Here is a 25,080-nt window from a genome sequence, read left to right as displayed (position 1 = left end):
TGTGGTGGGCCACCCACATGGGGATGCTGTTTTTGGCATGCTCCTTGGCACTGGTGGTACACCTGGTTGTGGAGTGTGTTTGGTCCCCTTCCCTACGCCTCTGGTCCCTGGGCACGGCCCAAGGCACTGGCGCCATGTGCCTGGTTGTGGGAGGGTGGTCCAGTCCCCTTCTCCATGCCCTGGGACTGTGGGTGGGCCCCGAGGCGCTGGCTTGGTGTGCCTGGTAGGGAGAGAGGACCAGTCCCCTTCTCCATACCCTGGGTCCCCGGGTGGGCTCCGAGGTGCTGGCATGTTGTGGCTGGTTGTGGGAGGGAGGTCCAGTCCCCATCACCATGCCCCGGGTCCCTGGGTGGGCTCCGAGGTGCTGAGGCCAGGATTTAAATATCAGCTTGACAGTTATTAGCTGGTTGTCTTTGGGCAAATTACTTAAATTCTCTAGGCCTCAGTTTCTTCTTCAGTGGAAGACGAATAACAGTGTCTACCTCGAGGACTTTTTGTAAGGATTAAATAAGATAATGTAAGCAAAATGCTCAGCAAAGTGTCTAGCACATAATAATATATTATTCCTCAATAAAGTGACCATCATACATACAAAATGTTGATTTTACCTTCTCTCTTCATCAACTATATATTATTAGTAGAACTATTCTATAGAAAATATCATAAAATGAACCCTTATTTATATTATGATAGCAATTAAACCATCACATATGAAATTATCAAGCCAAAGACATTTGAATATAATATTTATTATTTAATATTTTAATAGAATCTACTTCTGTGAGTCTTCACCTGTGTAAATGTAGGCATCACCATTAAAGGACCATACAAAAAATAAGAAACTTTATATTTACTTTCACTCATAAATGCCTCACTTTCTTAAATTATAAAATGTCCACATTCCTTCTGACTTCAAGGGAGTTAAAATCAATCTAATACAAGACCAGCAGAAACTGTAGAAAACATCACTCTCCTACATGCACATTGGTACATCTCTTTCTAGAAGGCAGTTTGTCAGTATCTATCACAATATAAAATACACACATTCTTTGACCCTGGCCATTCTACTTCTAGAAATATCTGCTACAGAAACCCACATATACTCTTGAAAGCATATAGAAAGATGTCTCCTACAATACTGTTTAAAATACTTAATAATCTAAACATCCATCAATAGTAATGCTTAGACATAAAACAGATTGAGCTGACAAACTGGAAGTCCAGGGGTTCTTCCAGTAGCCCCAGTGTAGGTAAATGCTGGTCTCTGAGTCAATTCAAGCCAACAAAAATTTGCTGACTGTCTTCCCCATACCAGGCCTTGTGCTGGACCCATGATGACAATGGTGAACAAGACAGACTCTGGCCCTTGAGCCAAAAGAAGAAAAACTAAAACCAAACTCCATATCCTCCCAATCCAGGTAGGTTCTTGTAAGATTATTTTTAATAAAACCCATGGTTTTTAGCTTGTAACTTCAACTGAGATTCATATAAAAATTATGCCCACCAAAAGCACTGGGGCAAACTTCTGTGCGAAAAGGAAATAAACTAAGTCTTTCTTTGGCACCACATAATCATAGCTTTGATCATTTCCTATGTTATCTTACTGTTTATTTATCCTGAGTTTTTTGTCAAATAGCTATAACTTCTTTTTGGTGGCTTGCCAGCGTTCAATAAACAATTTTACCCTTTATAACTTTTGCTATAAACTGCACCAAAAGGAACTCATTTTCTCCAGAATTACTGTAATACCTTGCACATATTAAGTGAAAATTTCTAAACCTATAAATTATAAAAAATTTAACCAGGCACAAAATTAGAATGAGTAATAATGACTCAGGTCTGTAATCCAACTATTATTGTAAAGTAGTAATCCTAGATAAATTTCTATAATATAATTATAAAGAAGATTAAGATGAGTGTACTAATGGAAACAAGACCTGTTTCACATTTTCTCACATGTATCTCAACATTTTTTTTCATAGTTTCACATATCTGAAGAATAAATAACATAAAATCAGTCATGCTATTTAATATAGTAATTTTTGCTTAGGGCCCATATAAAATAAAACAAAGAGCCTAAAATAAATTTACTTAAAGTTCTAATTCCCCTCACAATTACCACTTTTTATTGCCATTTTAGTCTTAAGTGAAAATTAAGATCATTCTTTACATGGGCTTCAGACATACATACTAATTTTCTCCTTGCCTAGTGACAGATAAGGCTATAGCAGAATGTATAGAAAGTTAATGTTGTTTTTAGTCATTTCACAAACATTTATTTAGTTCCTGTATCAGGGTTTTGGAACCCCCAAATAAGGCTAATGTAAATACAAAAAATTAGAGTTTTAAAATCTCATGATGGGGGCCGGCTCGTGGCTCACTTGGGAGAGTGCGGTGCTGATAACACCAAGGCCACAGGTTCGGATCCCATATAGGGATGGCTGGTTCGCTCACTGGGTGAGCATGGTGCTGACAACACCAAGTCAAGGGTTAAGATCCCCTTACCAGTCATCTTTAAAAAAAAAATAATAATAAAATCTCATGATGAACTTCCACTGTTCTGAATTTCTAGGATCTCATCCTGTTGTGTTATATTTTCTGGCTACCTATTTTCATTTGCCACCCCCCGAACATCAGTCTAGCAGACCTTTTGCCTTATTATCCAGAGAACACCCTTGGCATGAAAAGAAGGGTACCCTTTGCTAGAGTTGCTTCTGTTGTAGTTGAAAAGGTGAAGTGGCCTACTCTAAAAATGTGAAGACCCAGACTCTCAAGTCACTGTATTGGTGGTCTAATTATAAAAATAAGCTAAGCATTTTACCCACCAGCATGGTAAAGTTCTAAAATTCTATAATTAATAATTATTTATATTTTACACATATTAGTCAAAATGTCATATATCTCCTTGATAGTTAATGAAACCACTTTTTTAAATCCTATAGTTAAAATTCCTATGAATATTTAAGGGAAAAGGTCAAATGAGGATTTATGCTTACTTCGAATGAGCATAGACTGTAGAAAATACACAGTGCTCATATTGTAGTCTTTTTGAAGTGCATACAGTGCAGGGAGAAAGTAACTTAGACATCCGGTAACTACTTCTGAGATGTCTACTGAGTGATTGCTTCCTTGATGTGGCACCTCTGGGTGATCACTCGTGGCACAGTACTGCTCAGTACTTTTGTTGATTTGACTTCCTCTTTTTAGTGGCACCCAGAAGGAAAAAGATAGCTTTTAGACTAGCTTCTGAGATTCAAGATTTAGATGAAAATAGGACACATATGGAATAAAATATACCTATAAACAGATCAATCATTTCCCATCTATGAAACCACAAAAAAAAGATCACTTAGGAGAAAATCTGTTCTAGCTTAGAAAAAAATTAAGGCCTGAATCATGTGAAATTTGCCTATAAAGTCAGTCTTTGCAGTGTGACATACTGTAAGGATTACCAAAATAAAAACCCGTTTTCCTTTTTTTTCTTTTTTAAATTTTTTATTGTCATTATTATTATTATTTTTTTTTTTTGCTAAAGCACTTAATCAGAATGTTGTGTAAGTTATGAAAAGAAATAATAAATCACTATTAAACCAGATGAAATCACAAGACTGTGTCTTAGGAAAATAATAAATAGTTTTTGAAATCTTTGATTTGTTGCTCCTTAAAGCAGATATGCCCTCTTGCTTACGGATTGTTTGGGGAAGACGAGACATAGCTGATGGTCAAATTGCACCATCTTCATTCAGCATTCCCTACTGAAACAGATGGCATTTCAGGGGTGCTAAATCTCTCAGAGTGGGTGCCTATGACCAAGACAACTCTTGAATCTTCCAGATATGAGGAAGTGCCTTGCCCCAGTATGTGGGAATATAGCCCTAATTAGGCTACACTCTCCCATTGCCTCCACATTCTCATTCTTACTCACCATTCCAGCGATCTGGATTTTGTCCCCCACCACTGGAATAAAACCACTCTTCCCTTGACCTCTTCTGAGTCCCAATCCTTGTCCATCTTTTTGCAGAGCTCCACAGATGACCCCTCACCGCTCCATTCACCACCAGCCCCACCAAAAGACACGCAGAGATTTTTGCTCCTTCCTTGGCTTCCAAGACCCTGGACTTCCCCAATTCTTCCTGTCTCTCTGCTCCTTCTCAGGCTCCTTCATGCTTCTTTTCCAGTCCTCACTACTTAAAGGTAAGGGTGTGTCCCAAGGTTCTATCTTAAGCCCTTGTCCCTTTTCAGTTCACATACTTTCCTTTGGCTTCACACACATGGCAATCACCATGAGTATCTCTGAGCAGGCACTCAATAAATGTGAGATGAATTTCACCTTCATTGATCTGGAGACCACTCACACAAGAGACTATCTCATCTGGGTGTCCATCCAACTACCTTGGATGGACAGATCTGCTGAGGCTCAGATCTGCAATTAACTGCCAACCTTCTACCTCCTTAAAAAATTACTTTGCCTCAAGATTAATTTACTTCAAAACTGAATTCATTGTTCCTGTAACACCTCTTTGCCCCACCAAAACCGGCAACACCAACCCACTCTGGAGTCAGAAGTGGGGGAGTCCTCCTAAATCTTGTGTCCCTGAAGAATCCCTCTTACCTTAAAGACTCTCTTCCAGCATCCTTCGTCTTGTGGTGCTCCTCCTCTTGCCAAACTCTGTGTGCAACCAGGCACACCCTCCTCTCTGCACCCACATTGCCTTCTTTCCCTCACTCCCTCATTGGGAATGCCTCCAGGGCAGGGCTTTCGAGGTGGGTGTGTGTTTGTGTTTAGTATCATACACACACATTCCCATCCTTCTGCTAGTATGTAACACAGAGCCTGGCACCTGGAAAAGCTCTCAGAAAGTATTTGTTGACTAAAGAAATAGACAAGGTTTCTTCTGAGCACTTCTAATTTCCATAGTCAAATTTCTAACAGGCATCTCAAGATCAGCATGTCCAAAATAGGCCACCATCCTCCCCTCCCCTAGCACCCACTCCTCCTCTTCACTCCCTCTCTCCCCTAAGAGCACCACCATCTCCCTAGTCATTCAGTGCATCTTCACCTTCTCCCTGTCTCACCCTTCCTCATCCCATTTCTTTTTAAATATGACTTGATTTTTTTGTAACTCTATTTTATTTTTTACTTTTTTGGTGGCTGGCTGGTATGGGGAACCGAACGCTTTATCTTGGTGTTATAAGGCTGAACTCTGACCAATTGAGCTAACCAGCCAGCCCCCTCATCCCATTATTGCTCCCTTTGCCTCCCTCCACTGTCTCTCTCTGGCTCACCACCAGTGTTCCAGAAGTCATTCCCTCACACTGGTCTCCCTGATTCTCTGCCCACCTCATTCCCACTGTCCATGCTTTCTTTAATGCTTCTGTATTTCTAAAAACTAGATTCAATCACAGCCACTGACTTCTTGTGTTTTGTTTGTTTGTGGTTTGCTTGGGTTTTTTTTTTTTTTTTTTTTTTGGTGGCTGGCCCATAAAGGGATCTGAACCGTTGACCTTGGTGTTACCAATACCACACTCTAACCAACTGAGCTAACCACCCAGCCCCACTGACTTGTTTTAAAGCTTTGATGGCTCCCTTCTGAATTTGGATTCTTTATCCTATCCAACTGTTGTGAAGTCTCCTATGTTCAGCAAACTTATCCCTCAGGGTTGCTTTGCCACCCAAGGACATTCCTATGGGTTTACATCCCTTTCTCCAGAGCCTTGAGGACCCAGCTGGCTCTTATTTACTTCTGAGCTATCTCCAGCCATCATGGGTCTTTCTTCTCCCCACAGAAGACCGATAATATAAAGCAGTCCCTCTAGCTCAGAAGGCTGTCTCAGAGTGGCATTCAAAGTATGCCACATCATTATTTTCTAGATTTTCTCCCATGCTTCTCCTCTGGCCCAATTATTCATTGTTCAGTGCACATGCCCTGAATTGTCCAATGCAATGTCTTCACTCGAACTACAACCTTGACCTGTAAGGCCTTCCTCCACCCAGTCTGCCAGCTAAAACCCTAACATCCTTCTACATTCAGCCTGAATGCCATCTCTTCCAGATGGGTTCTTCCAAAATTGCATTAATCAAATATATCTTCTGTCCCCTACTCTCTAGTACAGAAGTTTTCAAAGATGATGCACAAGATGATTTGGGGGGTATAGTAAGAAAATATTATCATTTATAGGTAAAATGCTATTTTATATGTGTTTCCTAATATGAATAATATGTTAGCACAGTAGGACAAGAATATAATATACAAATATAAATAAGCAAATATTCCCATATTTGGAGATGCTCAAAATTATTTTACTGAGAACAGTAGACAATCAAAAGAATTTAGAGACTATAACTCTAGCTTAACATTTTTCACAATGGGCATCTTATTTAAGGCAAATTTGGCTCTCTCTGTTCCTCCTTCCTGGTTTATGAGTTTCCATGTAATAGAAAAATATAGCTTTGGGGTCAAACAGGAATGGGTTCAAAGCTGGGTCTATCAGTTACCAACTAGTGACTGTACCTCTGAAATTTTGCAGGATTAGAAGGGGAAATGTATATATGTAAAATATTTGCATGTATATATATAAATATGTTTTAAAACTTTAATCAGGGCCCAGTGAGGCTTCTTTCTCTTTCATATCATTCTTAAACTCACTTTCCAAGGCTCCTTACATGCTCTATTTAATTGAATTCACACAATAACCTACAGGAGGTCTAGAGGAAGAAGCTGAGGCGTGGCTGGGTAACAACTAATAAGTGGTAGAATCAGATTCAAATCTAGGTCTAACTAGCTCTGAAGCCCTAGCTTCTCTCACCACATAAAGTACTTCTAGGACACAGAGGGGCCAGTAGCCTGGGTAGGGAGACACACAGATGGAAAATCATGGCATAACATGAGAAGTGCTATAAGAGAGCTATGGGGAAAATGTTATGAGGGTATGGATGAAAGAGACATTGATTCTGCCTGGAGAAATCAGGGAGGGCTTCACAGAGCTGGTGGCACTGGAGTAATCTGGATTACATGAATCTGCCCCACAGAGAGACCTGACAGGGCATTCTAAGCAGCAGGGCGTGTGCAGTAACACGGAAAGACAGAAACCATCTGAGTCACTGCAAGGAGTATGGTGTGATGGGAGCAAAGGTGGAGAGGGTAGGGGAACAGAGTTGTGGTAGGAGATGATGGCAGAAAGGCAGGATGGGGCCCAATTCCAGAAATAATAAAGCCAGAAGGGCAGGGACAGATCAGATTTGTGCTTTGGAAGGCTATTCCCACTGCTAGCACAATGCTGGGATTCTGGAACCTCAGACCACTTGGGGAAAGTTTTTTTTTAACAACTTCATTTGTCCCATTATTTTGAATGTTAACTTTGAATTTGGTTAAGGTGGTGTCTGCCAGGTTTCTCCACTATAGTTATTGTTCATCCTTTGTAATTAATAAGTATTTTGTGGTAAAATATAATGTAAATATCATGTTCCTCAACAAACATTCATCACTAGTTATAGCATCTTTTGATTTTACAACTGCATCATTCCGTCTATATTTAATAACTAGCTTTCTACTCAAGGAACAGCCTTCCCTTCTCCCCACTGAGTTATTTATATCACTATGGATACAAGGATTTTAATTTTATCCAATGGATTATAATTCATGCTCACATTATTCCAGATGTTGCCAGTGGAAGTCCCTTCAAGCTGGTTCTTGTGCCATTTTAATACCTCCCCATATTCTTTGAGATCTGTCGTACTTTCTAGCACAAAAAAATATTACAGATTCATCTTGTGCTTTCCCTGCCCCAGGCCTAGAATCAGCTTTTTCTCTAAGGAGTTCTGGTCTTTTTGGTGGAGAACAGTATTTAGAAACTGAGTTCTGGGTGCTATGTATGTTCCTGCTACTGATATGTCATTGCTTCTTGGTCTTCTCAATGCACAGAGTGAGGAAATGTGTGTGTGTCTTTCTGTGAGTGTGTACTCACTTATATACACCTGTATCTACACTCCTATGGGAATTTTTCTTATAAGACAGATTTTGGAGCCTCAGATCCAGACCTACTGAGTCAGAATCCTTAGGAGTGGGCTCATAAATCTGTATTTTTTGGAAGTTTAGCCAGATTGTTGAGCAGAGGATAGACTAGGGAGTAGTAGTAGAGGGAGGGAGACTAGTGAGGAGGCTACTGTAACTTCCTGTATAAAAGTCGACAGACATATGAGCTAGGGCAGAAGTGTTAAGACAGAGAGACATGATAAACTGTACTTGGGGCTGACTACACAATGGACGTGAAAGAGGGAGCAACCAGACATTCAATGTTTCCTGCTTGGACAACTGTTATCGTTGCGACGTGCACACTGTCATTTACAGAGCAAGCACTGAACCATATGTTTATTTTACTAGTTACTTCTTACTTTTCTCCTATATATTATATAAAAATCCAAGTGACATTCTGGGAAGAAAATAATTATAAAATATTCTAGAATTTATGTCTCTTCCACTACATTTTTATCCTATGAACTAGAAACTAAGTTTTTCTCAAGACAAGAGGATGACTTGGGAAGTAACTGTCAGCAGGCCAGCCTCTCACATAGATAAACATGGCCCAGCCAATGTGATTGTGTTCATGTCTATTATGCAGTAAAATAGACCTGGAAGGCTTTTTACCAAGAAGCAATGCCTGTAACAATATATCTTATTGTCCAAAAAAAAAAAAAAAAAGCTAGAGTCTGCTAGAGATAGAAGTCATTAAGCTGAGATGACTCCTTGCCACCACTGCAGCATAAAACTCACTGGAGCATGAGCAAAATATATAAAGGAGATATAAGATGAAAAGTAAAGCTAAAAAAAATGACCCCTGGACATTCTAACTGCTATAACAAAGTTTAAAACCCATACAAAAGTACAATCCAGAGAAAAATAATCTTCCCCATGTTTATGTAGTAAAAGCAATTCATCAATGACCTCCTCATTGCTAAATCCACTAGACCATTTTCCAGACTTACCTTATTTTACTCTATTGATACTGTTGAGTGTCTCCTTGCCACCCTCTTTGCTCTTGGTTTCCAGGGCATTCCACTTCCCTGGTTTTCTTCCTACCCCTGTGACCATTTCCATCTTTCACAAGCACCTCTTTCTCTGCTGGTCTTTTAAAAGTTGATCTTCTTCCAAGACCTAACCCTGGACTCGTCTTTCCTCCCTGTGCTCTCCAGGTTATCTCATCCACTCATACACACTGCAACTCCCATGGCTCTCTCCTGAGCAAGAGACCCATATAGACCTATAACCACCTCTTGGATGTCTCATACACACCTCGGTCTAAATATGTTCAAAGCTGAACTCATCACCTTCCGAACTTGAATGTGTTCTGCATATTCAGTAAATGATAACCACGACCTGACTAGCTGACCCTGCCAGAAATTTGACCATTACTTTACACCTTCCTGCTCTCTATCCCCTCACACCTCTGCCTATATCCAATAAATCACCAGGCATCTAGAATCTCCAGGATACAGTCATTGCTTTCCTTGCATACTATCATAATTACCTCACACCTGGATTACTTCAAGCAGCTCCAGACTTTCTCTCTTTCAATCCATCATCCACACTGCAGCCAGAGTGAGCAGCCTAGAGCCTAAATCTAATGATGCTCCTTCCTCCAGAAAGCCTTCTCTGACTACCAGCCTCCTCCCACGAACGGGTTAGGTATGTGTCCTGAGGCTCTCATAAGCCTTGGGCTAACGATCACAGTGCTGAGCACATTACATCCAGCTGCTCATGTACACGGAGTACCACCCATCGTCCTAAGTTCCTTGAGAGGAGATAAATATTGTTCAGTATTGGGTCCCCATGCCTCTCACAGTGTAGACACTAGAGAAACCTCTGTTAAAAGTCATTTTTGTTCCTCTAAGCCAGGGACTCTTAACCTGGGGATCCAAGTACCCTTCTATAGAATTCAGGAGGGTTTATGAGCTTAGGTGGACTAAAAATTACACCTTTATTTTCACTAACTTGTAACAGACTTTAGTATTTCCTATTATTCAGAATGTAGACACCAAACTATAGTAGTATTAGCAATACAACCTAGGACCTTGTGATTGTGACCCATGAAATCACAGACATTTTCATATCACATTACAATTGTTGCAGATATCTAAAGTGTCAGGTGTACTCATCACTACTTTGAAATCATGGCAATTATTAGAGCTGCAAGATCTTTTTTTTTTTGTGACCGGTAAAGGGATCGGAACCCTTGGCTTGGTGTGGCCCGCACCATGCTCAGCCAGTGAGCGCACCGGCCATCCCTATATAGGATCCGAATCCGCGGCGGGAGCGCCGCTGCGCTCCCAGTGCCGCACTCTCCCAAGTGAGCCATGGGGTCGGCCCAAGATCTTTTAATTATGTGTTAATAAAGAAGCATATATAATACATCACCACATATTAAAAATATTTTTATAACTGTATGAGGGGTCTTCAAAATGTTCATGGAAAAATTTGTATTATCTTTTAATTCAGTTTTTCCATGAACTTTTTGAAATAGCCTCATATTTGAAAAGAATTTGTTTTCTGTGTAATCCTATGTGTTCTATTTTAAACATTAGAAAACATTATTCTGTGATGATGGAAGTGTAAATTGCTACAACCACTTTGAAAAGCTGTCTTACCTAGCAAGACTGATCATATATGTGTGTGCCCTATTACTCAGAAATACGACACCTAGGTGGAATGGCATATATGTGTTTACTTGTACTAGAATGTTGAGGTAGCCAAAAGAAATTGGAAACTACCCAAATGCCCATCAACAGTAGAACAGATAAACAAATTAGAATGGAAAATATGGAACTGAGAATAAACATGTAGCAACACAGATGAATCTCATAAACATAATGTTGATTGAAAAGAGACACAAAAAAATACTGACTGTACCACTCCTTTTTAAAAGCGCATTACGCAAAACGAATCTATGCTGTTAAAAGCCAGTATAGAGGTTATCTTTGCAGTGGGGGTTGTGACTAGAAGTGGGTACTCTCTGCGATGCTGGTAATGTTCTATTTCTTAATGTGGGTGAGATTACAGGTGTGTTTGGTTTGTGAGAACTGATACAGCTGTACACTATGATATATGCACTTTTCTGTATCTATATTATCCTTTGATAAAAGTGTAAAACAGAACAAACAGACCTATGATTCTGAGATAGGGCCCACAGGCTTTATAGTCTGTCAAAGGGGGTCCAACAAAGAAGTCCTGTTCTAAGCAGAAAATCCAAGGAGGTTATATTAAAACAAACAAACAAAAAAGTCAATGTGTACAAGTCATTCATTTATCCATTCAACAAACACTTACTAAGCACCTTCTACATACCAGGCCACATTCTGGGAACTGCAGCAAGGCAGTGAACTAAACAACCCTGTCCACATACAGATTATATTCTGGTGAAAAGAGACAACAAAGATCAAAATAAATAAGAGCTAAGGAGGAAAATAAAACAGGGATGGGAAATAAGGAATGTATTGGAGAACTTTAAATTGGGTCGTCAGGGAGGGTGACATTGAGCAGGAACCTGAGGGAGATGAGTAAAGTCATATGGATGAATGAAGAAGGATCTAGGCAGAGGAACAGTAAGTGCAAAGGTCCTGAGGCAAAAGAGTGCCTGGGTATTCAAGGCTAGTGTGGCTGGAGTGGTGCAAGGGATGAGGAGAACGCAGATCACAGAGATAACAAAAGACCAAATCTCATAGGAGTTTAGAGGCCATCACAAGGACTTTTGCATTTACTCTGAGGGTCCTGTTTGAGAACTGACATGACCTGACTTACTTTGTAACCAGATCACTCTGGCTGTTATGTTGAGGATAGAGAATGGAAGGGCTAGGATGAATGGAGGTGGCAGTGGGTAAGAGGTCTCTAGCAAAGAGCATGTCATGAAAAGAGAAAGAGAGAACAGATGTCTTGAGGAACACAACACATACACACATACAAACACACACATTATTATTGGTGGGGTGCTGATGCTGTCACTGTTACTGAGCCATTTGAGAGCAATTTGCAGCCATCATGACTCTATTCCTAAATGTTTCAGCACATATCTCCTAAGATTTACATTCTTTTACTGCATTACTACAATCAAATTCAGAATATTTAAAATTGACACAATGCTATTACCTAATGTAGTCCTATATTCAAATTTCACTAATTGTTCCACCATTGTCATTTATAGCTACCCTTCTCCATCCCAATCCAAGACCACACATGATCACACATTGCATTTAGTTATATCTTGTTAGTATCCTTGAATCTGAACAGTTGCTCAATCTGTTTTTTACGAGAATAAAGTTTTTGCAAGTACAGGTCAGTTGTGTTGTAGAATGTCCCTCAATTTACATTGGTCTGTTTCCTCATGATTAGCTTAAGGTCATGCATTTTTTTATAGGAAAACCTGCTAAGTGATGCTGAGGAGCCCCTATGTATAAGAAGTGGGCTCAGGGGTGCATACAAAGGGCAGTCAGTGGGTAAGAGAAAACCCAGGGACTACAACATCAAGGAAAGAAAAGGAAGGGTACTGAGTAGAATTTGATCAACTGTACCCAGTGCTGTGAAGAGGTTAAGCAGGATGCAGCCCCACTCTGGAGGGCTGCATCTGAGGTTCCAGTGGCTGGTTGGAGCCAAAACCAGTTCCTTATGTTGAAGAGTGAATGAGATAAGAAAATGGAGGCAGAAACGGGAGACAACTCAGAATCTCAGCACTTTAATTTAGAAGGGATCATAGAAGGATCTTAGAGATCATACAGTCAGTCTCCTCATTTTTAGATGAGGAAAGTGAGGCCCAGAATAATTAAGTGCCATGCCCAAAGTCACATGTCTGGTTAGAGATAGAGCCCGTTCAGTGTTTGATTCCACAGGACCCAATCCCAGGGTACAAAGCCACATCCCCTCTTCTGAGAAGTTTGTTATCGAAGGAAAAAAGAGTAGGAAGAAATGCTGAAGAAAAGATTAATAAAAATAAAGTAGAAATTCTCCACCTTCAACAATCTCCCCAAAATGTAAACTGGCTTTGTCTTGCCCTGTTTAAATCACTGGTTCCCATAACTTGTGGAATGAGCTGTAAATCCCTTAGTGATCTAGCCCCAGCCACTTCTCCAGCTTCATCTCCCACAATGCCCCCAACTCTCATCTTTCACCCTAGCAATACTGAGCTACTTACTCTTCCTTCAGGGGACCCTGCTCTTTCAGACCCCTGCACCTTTGCACAAGCTGTTCCCTCCCTGGCTTTCCCTCCTTCTTCTGTTCTCTCTCTATCTGCCTGCCAAACTGCTCTTCATCCTTCAAAGGTCACTCTCTCCCAGGATCTGCCCTGGAACCTCTTCTTCTGTATATCTGTATGAAACTCTTCTGGGCCAGGAAAGACAAAATTATTTAGAGTTGGCAGGTGCTACCTTATAATCTGTGCAGATATCTGGACTTCATTTCCCTCTTACAAACATTCCATCATATTTTCAAAAGTTGCTTAAAAGACCATGTGTTTCCTAAATTGAAAGGAATGAAAATCAAGATTTTCCTTACTATACAGTCAAACAATCTTAAGCAGAAGTCGTTCAAAAGGAATGTTTCATTCATAGGAAGATCTATGGCCATATTTCAACAAAAAAAAATATGTCCTCAATGGCTATACTTTCCATCTAGATCAGCAGAGGAAAAGAAGGAAGAAGTCAAATGGAATTTGGTGTTTGGCTTAAGAGCACTGCAGTAATTAGCCATTATTGCCAAACAAACATTTTTTTAAAAGAAGATTCTGATTCCTGCTTCTCAGTGACAGCTGAGAATATTTTCAGAAAATATGTATAAAATAAGTTCTCCTCACAAAATATGTATAAAATAAGTTCTACAGAAATCTCACTCCTATTTCACACCTTGCTCCTTCTGAATTATGTGAAAAATGAAGCGCAAACAAGAAATAAAATTATATTAAGCACTATTTATGCCCGTGACCATGCGCTGGGCACAGGGCCACACACACGGCACTCAAATCAGGTGGACAGCTGGTGAGGCAACAAGTGTGAGGTGATGCAGTGACTCCATGAGGGAGGAGCTGCACGGGGGTCTGAAAACACAGAGAAGGAGGGCCTAAAATAGTCTTGAGCTGTCAGATAAGGCTTCAGGGGAAGATGACACTTGCACGGAGACAGAAGGAAGCAAAGGGCTGCACAAGTGGAGAAGGGAGGGGTGAGTTCAGGCAGCCATGTGGCATGTGCAGGGGTGAGGATACACAAACTAGCATGCTGGGCTCAGGGAACTGCAGGGAGTTTGATGTGGCTGAAAGACGTTAGAAAGACAGGGAGGAACACTGGGCTGAAAGAGGAGCCAGGGACGAGATCACAATAAGCTTTAAGACCATGTTGAAGAAGTTTGAATCTGCAGGCAATGGTGAGCCTTAGGCAGATTTTAAGTTTGGCCTTAAACAGATTCATTTTCAGAACCTGTTAGATGGCCAAACTCACTAAATCATCCAAGGGTTCACTTGCGCAACCTTCTCACTCATAGCCATGGCTGTTGTCCAGCAGGTGTGCAACAGTACCTCTGCCAGTTAAAATATGGAAATACTTCTTCACCAGTTGAATAGCTGCTGCCCCTTAGCCCCACTGCCATCACCTCAGCAGCTGTGCAGCCCCAGGAGGCCTCCTGTGAGCCCACTCCCTATTGCCTGCCAGCATCAGCATCAGCTTCCAGTCCCATATGCTCTCCTCTCCCCTGCAACCGACACCAGGCCATAGCAGGGAAAAGAACACCCTTAGTAGTAGCACTGGCACCCCAGTGGGCAAAATGCTTGATATCCATCTGGCCCTCAAAGGCTGTGGCCAGCAGCCGTTGGCCAACACTCCCCAAGACCCTGGCATGGCCTCTTAAGAGAACTGAACATTCCATGATATATCATATCAAATCACCAATATTTTGAATTTAAGTCTTGTTAATATCCCTTTCCTTACCTTTTCTTGTCCTCAAATCAGAATTTTTCATCACTGTCCTCTTTTCTATTTCTCAAGAAGTCATTTGCCTCCTCCTCTCTTCTAATCCACCTCCTGAAGGAGACTTGCCATTCATTCTTTCTCAGTCCACATCCCCACCCCCACCCCACAGACAATCTTACTTAAAGGGGCATCCCTTTGAAACATGGTACCAGCTCCAGGCTACAGCTTATTATACTGGGTGGACATCCTGGCCCATGCTGGGTAAAATTAGATTCTCTTTCCTTGAAATTTGGAATTAAGACTCAAAATATTGATTCAGTTGGTTTTGTAGGACCAACCTAGATAGTCATGTGTACTGAGGAGCTGAGATGAATTTTGGGGGGAGTAGTGGCCATGTGCAAAATGAATCATTGGATTAAGCATCCAGTCTGAAGATAGAGAAAATCAAAGCATATATTATCCAGAGAGAAGCAGAGATGGGAATCCCTGTGATGCATGAAAATGCCTGTAAAAGAAACAGACAAAGACTAGCTGCCTGAAATCCATGCAGTGCCCGAGAGGCCAGCCACACTCCCTGTGATTAAGTTCCAGAAAATTCTTTTGTCACCTTATAACCCCCTACTTAATTGTGCTTCTTTGAAAGAGTTTTATTTTCTTTCAACTGATGATCCCTTACTTAGAAGACATTCCATCATTTGTTTTATTCCTGTTTTATTCTTATCCATAAAATCAATACATGATGAACACAGAATAATGTTTTAATGACATTAAACAGCAGTTAAACTAAAACAGAAGGCCTGTGCCTTAAAATAATTCTCAATAGCCTTAGAATAATTCTCTGACCAGCCTGTTTATGTACAACCAGTACAGAGAGAGCTTCTTTCATCTCCGGGAGGAAGAGCCAGCCTGCTGCTCCCTTCCTCTGTGCTGATGCGAAAGGGAGTGGTAGGGAACTAATGGGCAAATCCAGAATCCTGGATTGAGACCATCCAGATGCCTGCCTCCCTTCAGGGGAAGAAAGGAATAAACTAATAAATGGAGAGAGGTCAAAGGGCACCCTCTCTCACAACTCCCTCTGCTTTCCATACCACCACCCTCTCCTGTTAGTTGGCTCAATAGATCTGTCCCCAGCAGCAAGGATGAATGCTGTAAATTCATTTTTAAAAAGCAAGAACCTTTGGAAGTAAACAAATCCAATGTATAGAGACTGCTGTTGGTCCCTAAGCTAGTAGTTACTAAATACCGCAGTGGTTCCTCAAAGTTTAAATGGTTCTGTTCTACAAATACATAAAAATCTATGCATCCTTCACAGGATGTAACAGCATCTTTACAAATAGAAGATAGCAACCAAAGTCTCTGACTTCTTTTACTTCTAGGTTAATTTTTTTGATGGTTGTTTCCATTTCTGTGTCCCCAAACATTCAGCATCTTCTGTATAGGAGGAATGGGACCCCTGCTAGGGAAACTCAAAGACCATGGGTATGCAAGACAATTTCACAGGGAAAAAATAGTCTTTCCAACAAATGGTGCTGGCACAACTAAATAACCACTTGCAAAAGAATGAAGTTGGACTCCTACTTCATACTGCATATAAAAATTAACTGAAAATGAATCATTTACCTAAAAATAAGAGCTAAAATTACAAAATTCTTAGAAGAAAACATAAATCTTTATGACCTTAAATTAGGTGATGATTTCCTAGCTATGACATTAAAATTACAACAAAATAAAATAAATAAATAAATTGGCATCATCAAAATTAAAAACTTTTGTACTTCAAAGGGCAGCACCAAGAAAGTGAAAAGACAACTAACTGAATGGGAGAAAATATTTGCAAATAATATATTAGATAAGGGATTCATATGCAGAATATATAAAGAACTCTTACAACTCAACAACAAAAAGACAAATAAGCCAATTTTAAAATGGGCAAAGGATTTGAATAGACATTTCTCCAAAGAACATATACAAATTGCCAATAAGTTTATGAAGAGGTGATCAATATCATCTGTCATTAGGGAGATGCAAATTAAAACCACAATGAGATACCATTTCCTACTCAGTAGGATGGCTATAATCAAAAAGACAGACAATAACGATTCTTGGCAAGGATGTGGAGGAACTGGAACTCTCATACATTGCTGATGGGATTGTAAAATGGTGTGGCTTCTTTGGAAAACAGTTTGGCAGTGCTTCAAAAAGTTAAACATAGAGTTGCCATATGACCCAGCAATTCCACTCAGAGGTATATACCCAGGAGACTAGAAAACATTATGTCCACATAAAGACCGTGGACACAGATTCCCACTGCCCAGAGGGACAGAATGACTATCTCATTAACTTTTTCTAGCAAGTGCCTGCTTGGTTCTTTCTGGAGAGAAAAGAACACTGGGCTAGGTGCCAACTCAATGAAAAAAATAAATTCTGCTAATTTAAGAATTTAATAAATATACATATCATATATACATACATATATTACTAAATGTCTATTCTACAAGCTTGCAGTATCTAGTTGGAAAAACACTGGTCTATCGAGCTCTTAAACAAACATACCAATGAAGTCCTTAAAATCTTGCTGTTTAAAGAGTGGTCTGTGGACTCCAGCAGCATCAGCATCACCTAGGAGCTGGTTAGAAATGCAGAAATGTCAGGTCTCACACTAGACCTACTGACTCAGAATCTGAATTTTAGCAAGTGACTCCTGTGCACAATAATATTTGAGAAGAACTGCCTGCTCTAGAAACTTTAATTGCATTTAAGACCAATCCACACATAATAAATTCAAGTTAATGTATAAGAGGAGGCTGGCTGCTGAAGATGTGTAGTCCACTGGCTAAAGGATGGCATTCCATGTGGCTCCAGCCTACTGGGGGAAGAGTCAGCCCCAATAACTCAGAGCCAATAAGTTAGCCTTCCCAGAAGCTTCCCCTTTCTATCTTGGTGGCAAAAATGTCACCTACATTACAATGGTGTTAAATCCACATCCTTGGGAACAGGAGACACCCTAGGATAGCCCTGCTTAGGGATGCTGCCATATAGTAATAGTTTTTCACTTACCATGGTGTAATCTATTTGACTGTTGGTGGTGGGTTGATATTATTCTTTATAAGATAGTATAGTTCAGTGCAATGTTTTCAAGCAGTGACCCATTATATGGTAACCATATTTTATAAATAAAAATGTGGTCATATTTTTGAATTAAAAATTGAGATCCTTGATGTGACAAGAACAAGTGTAACCAGGGCAATAACTAAATGGAATATTTGTGACTTTCTTTGGGAAGTCTATGACATATGGTACCAAAACCCATGAGGTATTAATGATTTGGATGAGAATTATGACGACCTTGGTCTTTCTCTGGGTATCTTAGACCAGAATTCTGGGCACACCAAGTTCTTTCCCACTCTGGCACTTTTCCACATAACTTCTCATCTGCTGCCACATCTTCACCTGTCTGCCCTTTCTCATCCTTCAGGTCTTAGCTTAAATGCCATCTCCCTAAAAGCTGCTCTAGAAACCTTATCTAAGGTAGCTTCCATACCCCCCACCCAACCAGCTCTCCTCTCTATGATTATTCCCTTCTTAGCACTTATCCCAATCTATATTCACCTTGTTTTCTTGTTGGTTCATTATCAGCTTCCCCCACCAGAATGCAAGCTTCAAGGGGTAGGAAATTTATCATGCTCCCTGCTACACCCCTACACCTGGTGCATAACAGATGTAAAATGAGTTTTTGACGAATAAGAAAATTAGAAAGAATAAAATATACCAACTTAGAGAACAAATAAATCTAAATAAAAATCATCAGACTATAATTTATTAATAAAAATAATAATAATATCACTTATGAACAGACTATAAGCTTCCATCAAAATCCTTCACTTGATGCTCTTGCCAATGCACGGAGTAAGAGGAAACCAATGAACAGTGGGTGGTCCCACTGATTAACTCTGCTTAAGTCTCTTTCTCTCTCAGAGCTATGCCTGTAAAATGAGAAGACCATTTCTCAGAGTTGAGGGAGAGGGAATCCAATGAGATGACATATATATAAAGTGTCTGGTACAGAGCAGGCATTCAACTTGATATGAATTTGATTCTTTATGGTAACCTCCATGTGTCCCTTATCCAAACTGGTCAGGGACTAAAGAATATAAAATCACATGTCCAGACCTTCATGTGAACCTGCTTACTCAACACTCCAGGTCCCAACCACGGCTGTTAGATCCTTCTCGTCAAATCCAACAAGCTCAATTGTATTTGCAGTACTAGATTATTTTAGCCACGTCACAATTTAGACTTAGAAAAATATTTTTAATTAAACATCTCTAGTAGATCATTGTTTCAGGTCATGTTTCAAAACTGGTGATGTTCCTAAAGTGAACTTGAATGTGGTTCCTTTTCTAGACTGAGTTCTATAGATCTACTTCAAACATTCTTGAAGAAAGCACAGGATTTACAGACCAACAGATGATAAACAGAGTTTCAAAGAGCAACAAGCTTACTAAGTTTTGGTTAGGAACAAGGCACAGTGGTAGGGGCCAGAGTTACTGAGAAAAATAAGAGGCCATAAACCAGTAAAGCAATAGCTTTGGGCTTTGGAATCAGACTAACCTGGGTTCCGATCCCATTCTACAGTCTGCTAGATGGTGACCATGGGAAAGATTCTTAACCTCCCTGTGCCTCAGCTGCCTCACCAGTAAACTGGAGTTAGCAACAGTGCCTACCTCACATGGTTGTTGAGAGGCTGGATGAGATCAATCTGTGCACAGATTTAGCTCTGAGTCTGGCACTCAGGAAGTTTTAGCTCTGGTTATGCTAAAATTCATTCTCGGCCTCAAGGACCCCAAATACATTTACAAATTAAAATATTCAGGATGAAAGAATGGCCCTAAATTATACATATTAAGTGAGCAGCATTGGTCACAAAGATGCAAAACTTTAGGAGTGTGAGGCACCCCTTCATCTAAGGATAGTGAAAGGTCTCATGGAAGAGGTGAGACTGAAGCAGGCTGCCTGGGGTGGGCACTTACTGTTCACCAAACACTGTGGGTACCTTGTATGTATCTCTACAACAAAAACAAAATAGATACCTTAAAAACCCAATTTAATAAGTGAGAAGCTATTTTACTGGTAAGATTGCTAAGACTCAGAGAGCTTTAGTAAAGTCATCCAACTGGTGGCAGATCTACATTCAAATTCAGGCCTATCTGACACCAAAACTCACAATCCCACTGCTATGCATTGGGGAGCTGGGGGAGAGGTGCTGGACAGAGGGGAAAGGGGGAAGGAGGAAGACAAATCATTCCAGTATGAGGCAGGGAAGAGCAGAGTAATCAAATTATATGGCAAGTGCAAAGCAAACAATTTAGGATTTTTAAAAAAAGAAAAATAAGGATAGAATAGTAGGTAGGGCCACAGACAATGGCAAGCTAAGGACTTCTGCCTATGGGTAATGAGGAATTATTGTTTTGTTTTCAAGGTGTGTGTGTTTAAATAAATACTACTACCACAAATAAGAATATTTATTGAACACCATCTAAGGGCCAGGCCCCATGCTAAACCCTTCGCGTACGTTATTTCTAATAGTTACAAACAACTCTGCAATTTAGGTATTATCATCCCCATATCAGAAATAAATAAGGCCCTGACACGTCAAGTCACTCACTCAGATGCCTCCAGTAAATGGCAGACTGGGATTCATACCCAAGTGTCTATGATGTCAAAGCCAGTGCCCTTTCCCCTAAAACAGCATTGCAGATAAACCTCCCTTGCAGTGGAGAGCTGAAAAATAAGGGAAAAGAAAATGTGAGACTGGCAACTACAGATCCAGAGTGATGAGATAAGTATCTCAACTGGAGTCACTCTGAAAATGGAAGGGAGGTGACAGAGAGTGAATGTGTTCATGACCTTTTCTTTCATTTACTCCCTTTCTGTGTCATGTTCGGCTACCTGAAGTAGAAACCAAGTTAGTAATTATTTCAATCTCTATTACTGTTCTTGTCCTCAAGCCCTGATTTGAGTCCTGTTGTTAGCCCAATAGCAAACACTGATTTAAGTATTTACTCATCCCACCACCATGTTATCAGGTCTAAAATATGGCATCATCCTCTAATCTGTTACCTGTGTTGAAAAACTATCATTCAAAAGAATAAAACTGAGCCTCCACATCCAATAAATTATATTATGCTCACATGCCAACATTTTTTTAAAAATCTGACTTAACATATACCCTGTCAAAGAAGGAGGACACATATGCTGAGCTCCAATGAGCTCTACCAAATCCTACATTATTATTAAGATTTGTCATGATCTCAGAGATCACACAGTTTTATAAAACAGAGCATGTTACCAGTATCTGCTGGGCTGCCTTCTAGTCAATATTCTAGGCAAAGCAGCACAAAAAATAAAGCAGTAGGATATGTATGCATATAAATATATCTTTCGAACTAATGCAAAAGCTAAGCGCCAAGGGGACAATTACTTACAGTCTCTCATTTAATGGAATCAAGAGTTAGAAGTTTCAATATTCATGTAATGATTTCCCCCCAAAACAAAATATTTTTGCATTAAAATCTTAGCTATTGTCCTTGCCATTCAATGACAAACTGCAATGTTTTGAGTGAAAAAACAGTAGTATACTGGAATACACAGAAATGAGTTGAAATTCATAAAGATAAAAGATTGTGCGTTGTGGTTTGTGCACTGCCTTCACCAGAAAAAGATATTTATAAATACAAGGCAAAGCAAAATAATGGCATAAACACTCCAATTTTAAAGTTCCTAATTACACAGTGATCTGTGGTTTGTTTTATTTAACCATTGGAATTGATTTTATTCCTATGTGTGAATACATACATAGATGTTAAAGAATTCTGCTCACCTGTACATACTCAGACCCAACCAAATATTGTGGAGAATTTAGCAATAAAATCCTTTCTCTGAAGTCAGGCTTTCTACTATGCCATTATTCAACATAAAGATAGAACTAACTACCTTAATAAATAGACCAGAAGCTAAACCATCTTTTTTTTTCTTTTCATCAATTGAGGCTTCCTGCAAACCCACTTATACAGACAAGTTCATTCACTTTTTCTTCATATCTGAGTGTTTCTTTAACCACCTAAGCCAGATACCATCACATACCTACTAGCCCAGTTGCCTGTCATTTCAATGGTTTACTGCAACTCCACCCTTTTCCCACCTTCTGTTTCAACAGGGCATTTAATTTTTTCCCCTATTAAATAAAAAATTAGGATTAAGAGTTCAAATCCTCAAGTAGTTCAGTGAACTGTCCATTAATATTATTTAACCCCAGGGAATTTTCTGTTTAATTGCCACTCTCTCCCTTCCCCCGAAGGACTACATCTTATTTTGATGTTGTAATGGAAAGCACTGCATTAAGACACACAGAGCAAAAACATAATGGGTTTAAATTTTTAAACATCTAACCTTTTCATGAGTCATGGTAAATCATTTGCACCTGTGACTTTAATAATCAGCCTAGCAATTAGAGAAGCAAAATCTGCACTACAAAACTAGGTAAGGATGTCCCAATCACAGCCATATGAGGGAGGGAAGCAAAAAGCTATTTTGTCATATGTGACATGAAGAAAGTTTCACAAGTCAGTTCCACCAAATATTGAGACCATTAGAGCTCCCAGTACTTAAAATCTTCATCTTCTAAAGTCAAGATTTTAAGAAATATATATCTTACTGTATTTTTAAATATCAATTTTTACCTTCTGTAACAATTTTTCAACTTTAAGTCTCAGGGGAAAAAAGGCTCTGGAATATAAGCACAACATTAGGAGGGGAAAATAGCTTATTTTAGAAATCATTCTTCCCACTGAGAAATTTGAACCACTGACATTACATCACTGAATCATTTATTTCATTGCGAAAGACAAATAGCAAAAGTGGCAATATTCTGAAAATGTGACGGAAGTTGTTCTACATCAATTAAATACACAAGTCCAGAAGGTACAAATATGGTCTGTCAGTTGTACTCCACCCTCAGCAAGTCATTTCCCTGTGGGCTGAGGCTCCTACATCATGCAAATCTTCCTTAAACGCCAAAGGCTGGAGGGGATTCCTTGTGAACAGCATCTGGACCACACCTTGTTAGATCACACAAGAAGCTGACAAGAGCTGGAGGAAAATGTGGCTGGTCCAAAGATGACAGCATAGGATCAAAAATCAAAATATGTCTCCCTTCAATTTAATAGTGAGGGCCCCTAAAATGGCTATTTATCCAATAGACTTCTCCTTTCAGTCGGTTCCTGACTATCCAATACCAGATGTTGGTCATTCTGTGGGCTGGCTGGTAGGATTTTGTGGTCCAGCAGCTGCCAGCCTTTTATAACCTCAATGATGTTGTGGAAGCATCCATTTAGTGTATAAATACGCTTTTGGCATTAAAACACTGCCAAGTGAAATATTAGAGGACAAACTCCCCACCCACTGCAGAAATTTCCCAGGTCTAAGCATCTAGGATGAAGATTCCAAATTACCTGTAGCAAAATTTTTTGAATTTTTTTTAATCCTCTTGCTTGCTGAGGATCCTACTGAGGAGCCTCCCAGAGATGATACCCACAGTTCAGGCTATTGGTCCTACCATTTACCTAGTTAAGGAAGGAAGAAGTGTTTGATAGTCACCCAGGCTCCTTCCACTTGTAGCAGGAATGAACACCAAAAAAGCATCAGAACACTCAACTCCTTGGAGATTTAAAAGCCTTATGCAGGAAGAGAGAGACCTCTCCCTCCTCATCTGCACCCCGCACCCTGTTTCTGCTCTAGCCCTAGAATCAGCAGCCCTTCAGTAATTCCATCCGGCTCCAGAGAGAACGCTTTATCCACGGGGCTTCCGGGCCTGACCCCGCGAAAGCTCAGCTGGGCATCCTTTTTCCCACCTTTCCAATCCCCACACCCAAGCCCTTCCCACCGTCCCAGCCTACCTCCTTACCTGATAATGTCGTCGTTGTGTCCCAAGAAGAATTTTTGGCTGTGTTCGCGGGTGTTGTAAACCACCCCGACCCCAGCCACAAAGTAGACCACCTCCTTGCCGGCCGTGTAGTACAGGTTGTTGCGGCACTGGTGACCCCGGTACCCGTACACCCACTCCAGCCGGAGCTGGCCGCTGGGAGCCGTCCGATCCGCCATGATAAGCCGACCCCACTCGCCCCTCAGCACCCCGCCCCGCGCGCAGGTCCGCGGCCCCTGCGCGCCGGGTCAGTCCTCGCCAAGGCTCGGGCCGCGGCGGACCTGCAAGGGCTCAGTGTGCAGCGCCCGGCGCTGATTTCCGCGGCGACGCACAGGCACAGCCCAGCGCGCCCGCCGCCACCATCATCCGCCGCCGCCGCCGCTGGAGACTAGCCGCTGCCGCCGGTGCACGGCCGCCAGACCCCGCCGGGCGCCCCGCTCCCTCTCCCGGGGCTAGGCGGCTTCGGGGGCGCTAGCAGCCGCGCGCGCACGCCTCACTGCACCTGCGGGCTTCGGCCCCCGGGAGAGGTTCTCGGGGGGGTCACCCCGCCTTTTAAATCAGGGATCTGCATATCCAAACACTGATTACCCAGTTCGCTCACTTAAGTTTGCAGTGCTCTGGGGGCTTCGCAGCAGGCAGCGGGATTTATTCTGTCACAGCTTTGATATGACAGGCAACCCGGGTAAGCTTTGCCGTCACCGTCCTTGGATCCGAAACTGACAGTCCATATCCAGGATGCGAGAGCAAGGAAGAAAGAAATAGAATTTTTTTGCATAAGTCACCGAACCCAAGAAAATGATCCCCAAAGTAAAACAAGTTTGATGTTTTGTTTTGTATTTAATTGTCAGCTACTCCCTCCGGATCCCTCGCCTCAGTGATATGAAATATGCCCTAAATGCTGCTGGCTGCTGTAGCTGCTGACATGATTTGGAAGAACATTTGCTGTTTTCCCATTAAGCCAGGGCAAATATGCAATGGTCATTTTTTTTTAGATGCTCCAATTAGTTGTCATGTATGTGTTTAAAATTTATGTCCCCCGTGAACCTTCTCTTCACCGAGAAAACGACAAAGAACTTAGCAGCTCCCACTAATCAGCAACTCCAATCGCAAGCGTTATAGAAGATTTCCCGAATCGGAAGAAACGAGGCACTAGTGTAGCTGG

General features: G+C 40.8%; 1 protein-coding gene across 1 annotated transcript in view; it reads right to left on the bottom strand.

The window, feature by feature from the left end:
- Positions 1–24,097, bottom strand: part of EML6 (EMAP like 6) — a 264,754-nt gene extending 240,657 nt beyond the window's left edge. The window contains exon 1 of the mRNA XM_063078051.1: positions 23,901–24,097. Within this exon, the coding sequence (XP_062934121.1) occupies positions 23,901–24,097 (197 nt within the window). The remainder of the gene's footprint in view (positions 1–23,900) is intronic.
- Positions 24,098–25,080: the final 983 nt, after the last annotated feature.

This window comes from Cynocephalus volans, chromosome 14 (assembly GCF_027409185.1).
Source record: "Cynocephalus volans isolate mCynVol1 chromosome 14, mCynVol1.pri, whole genome shotgun sequence".
Lineage (NCBI taxonomy): Eukaryota > Metazoa > Chordata > Mammalia > Dermoptera > Cynocephalidae > Cynocephalus > Cynocephalus volans.
The sequence above is the reverse complement of the archived record's forward strand: the minus strand, read 5'-3'. Positions and strand labels throughout refer to the sequence as shown.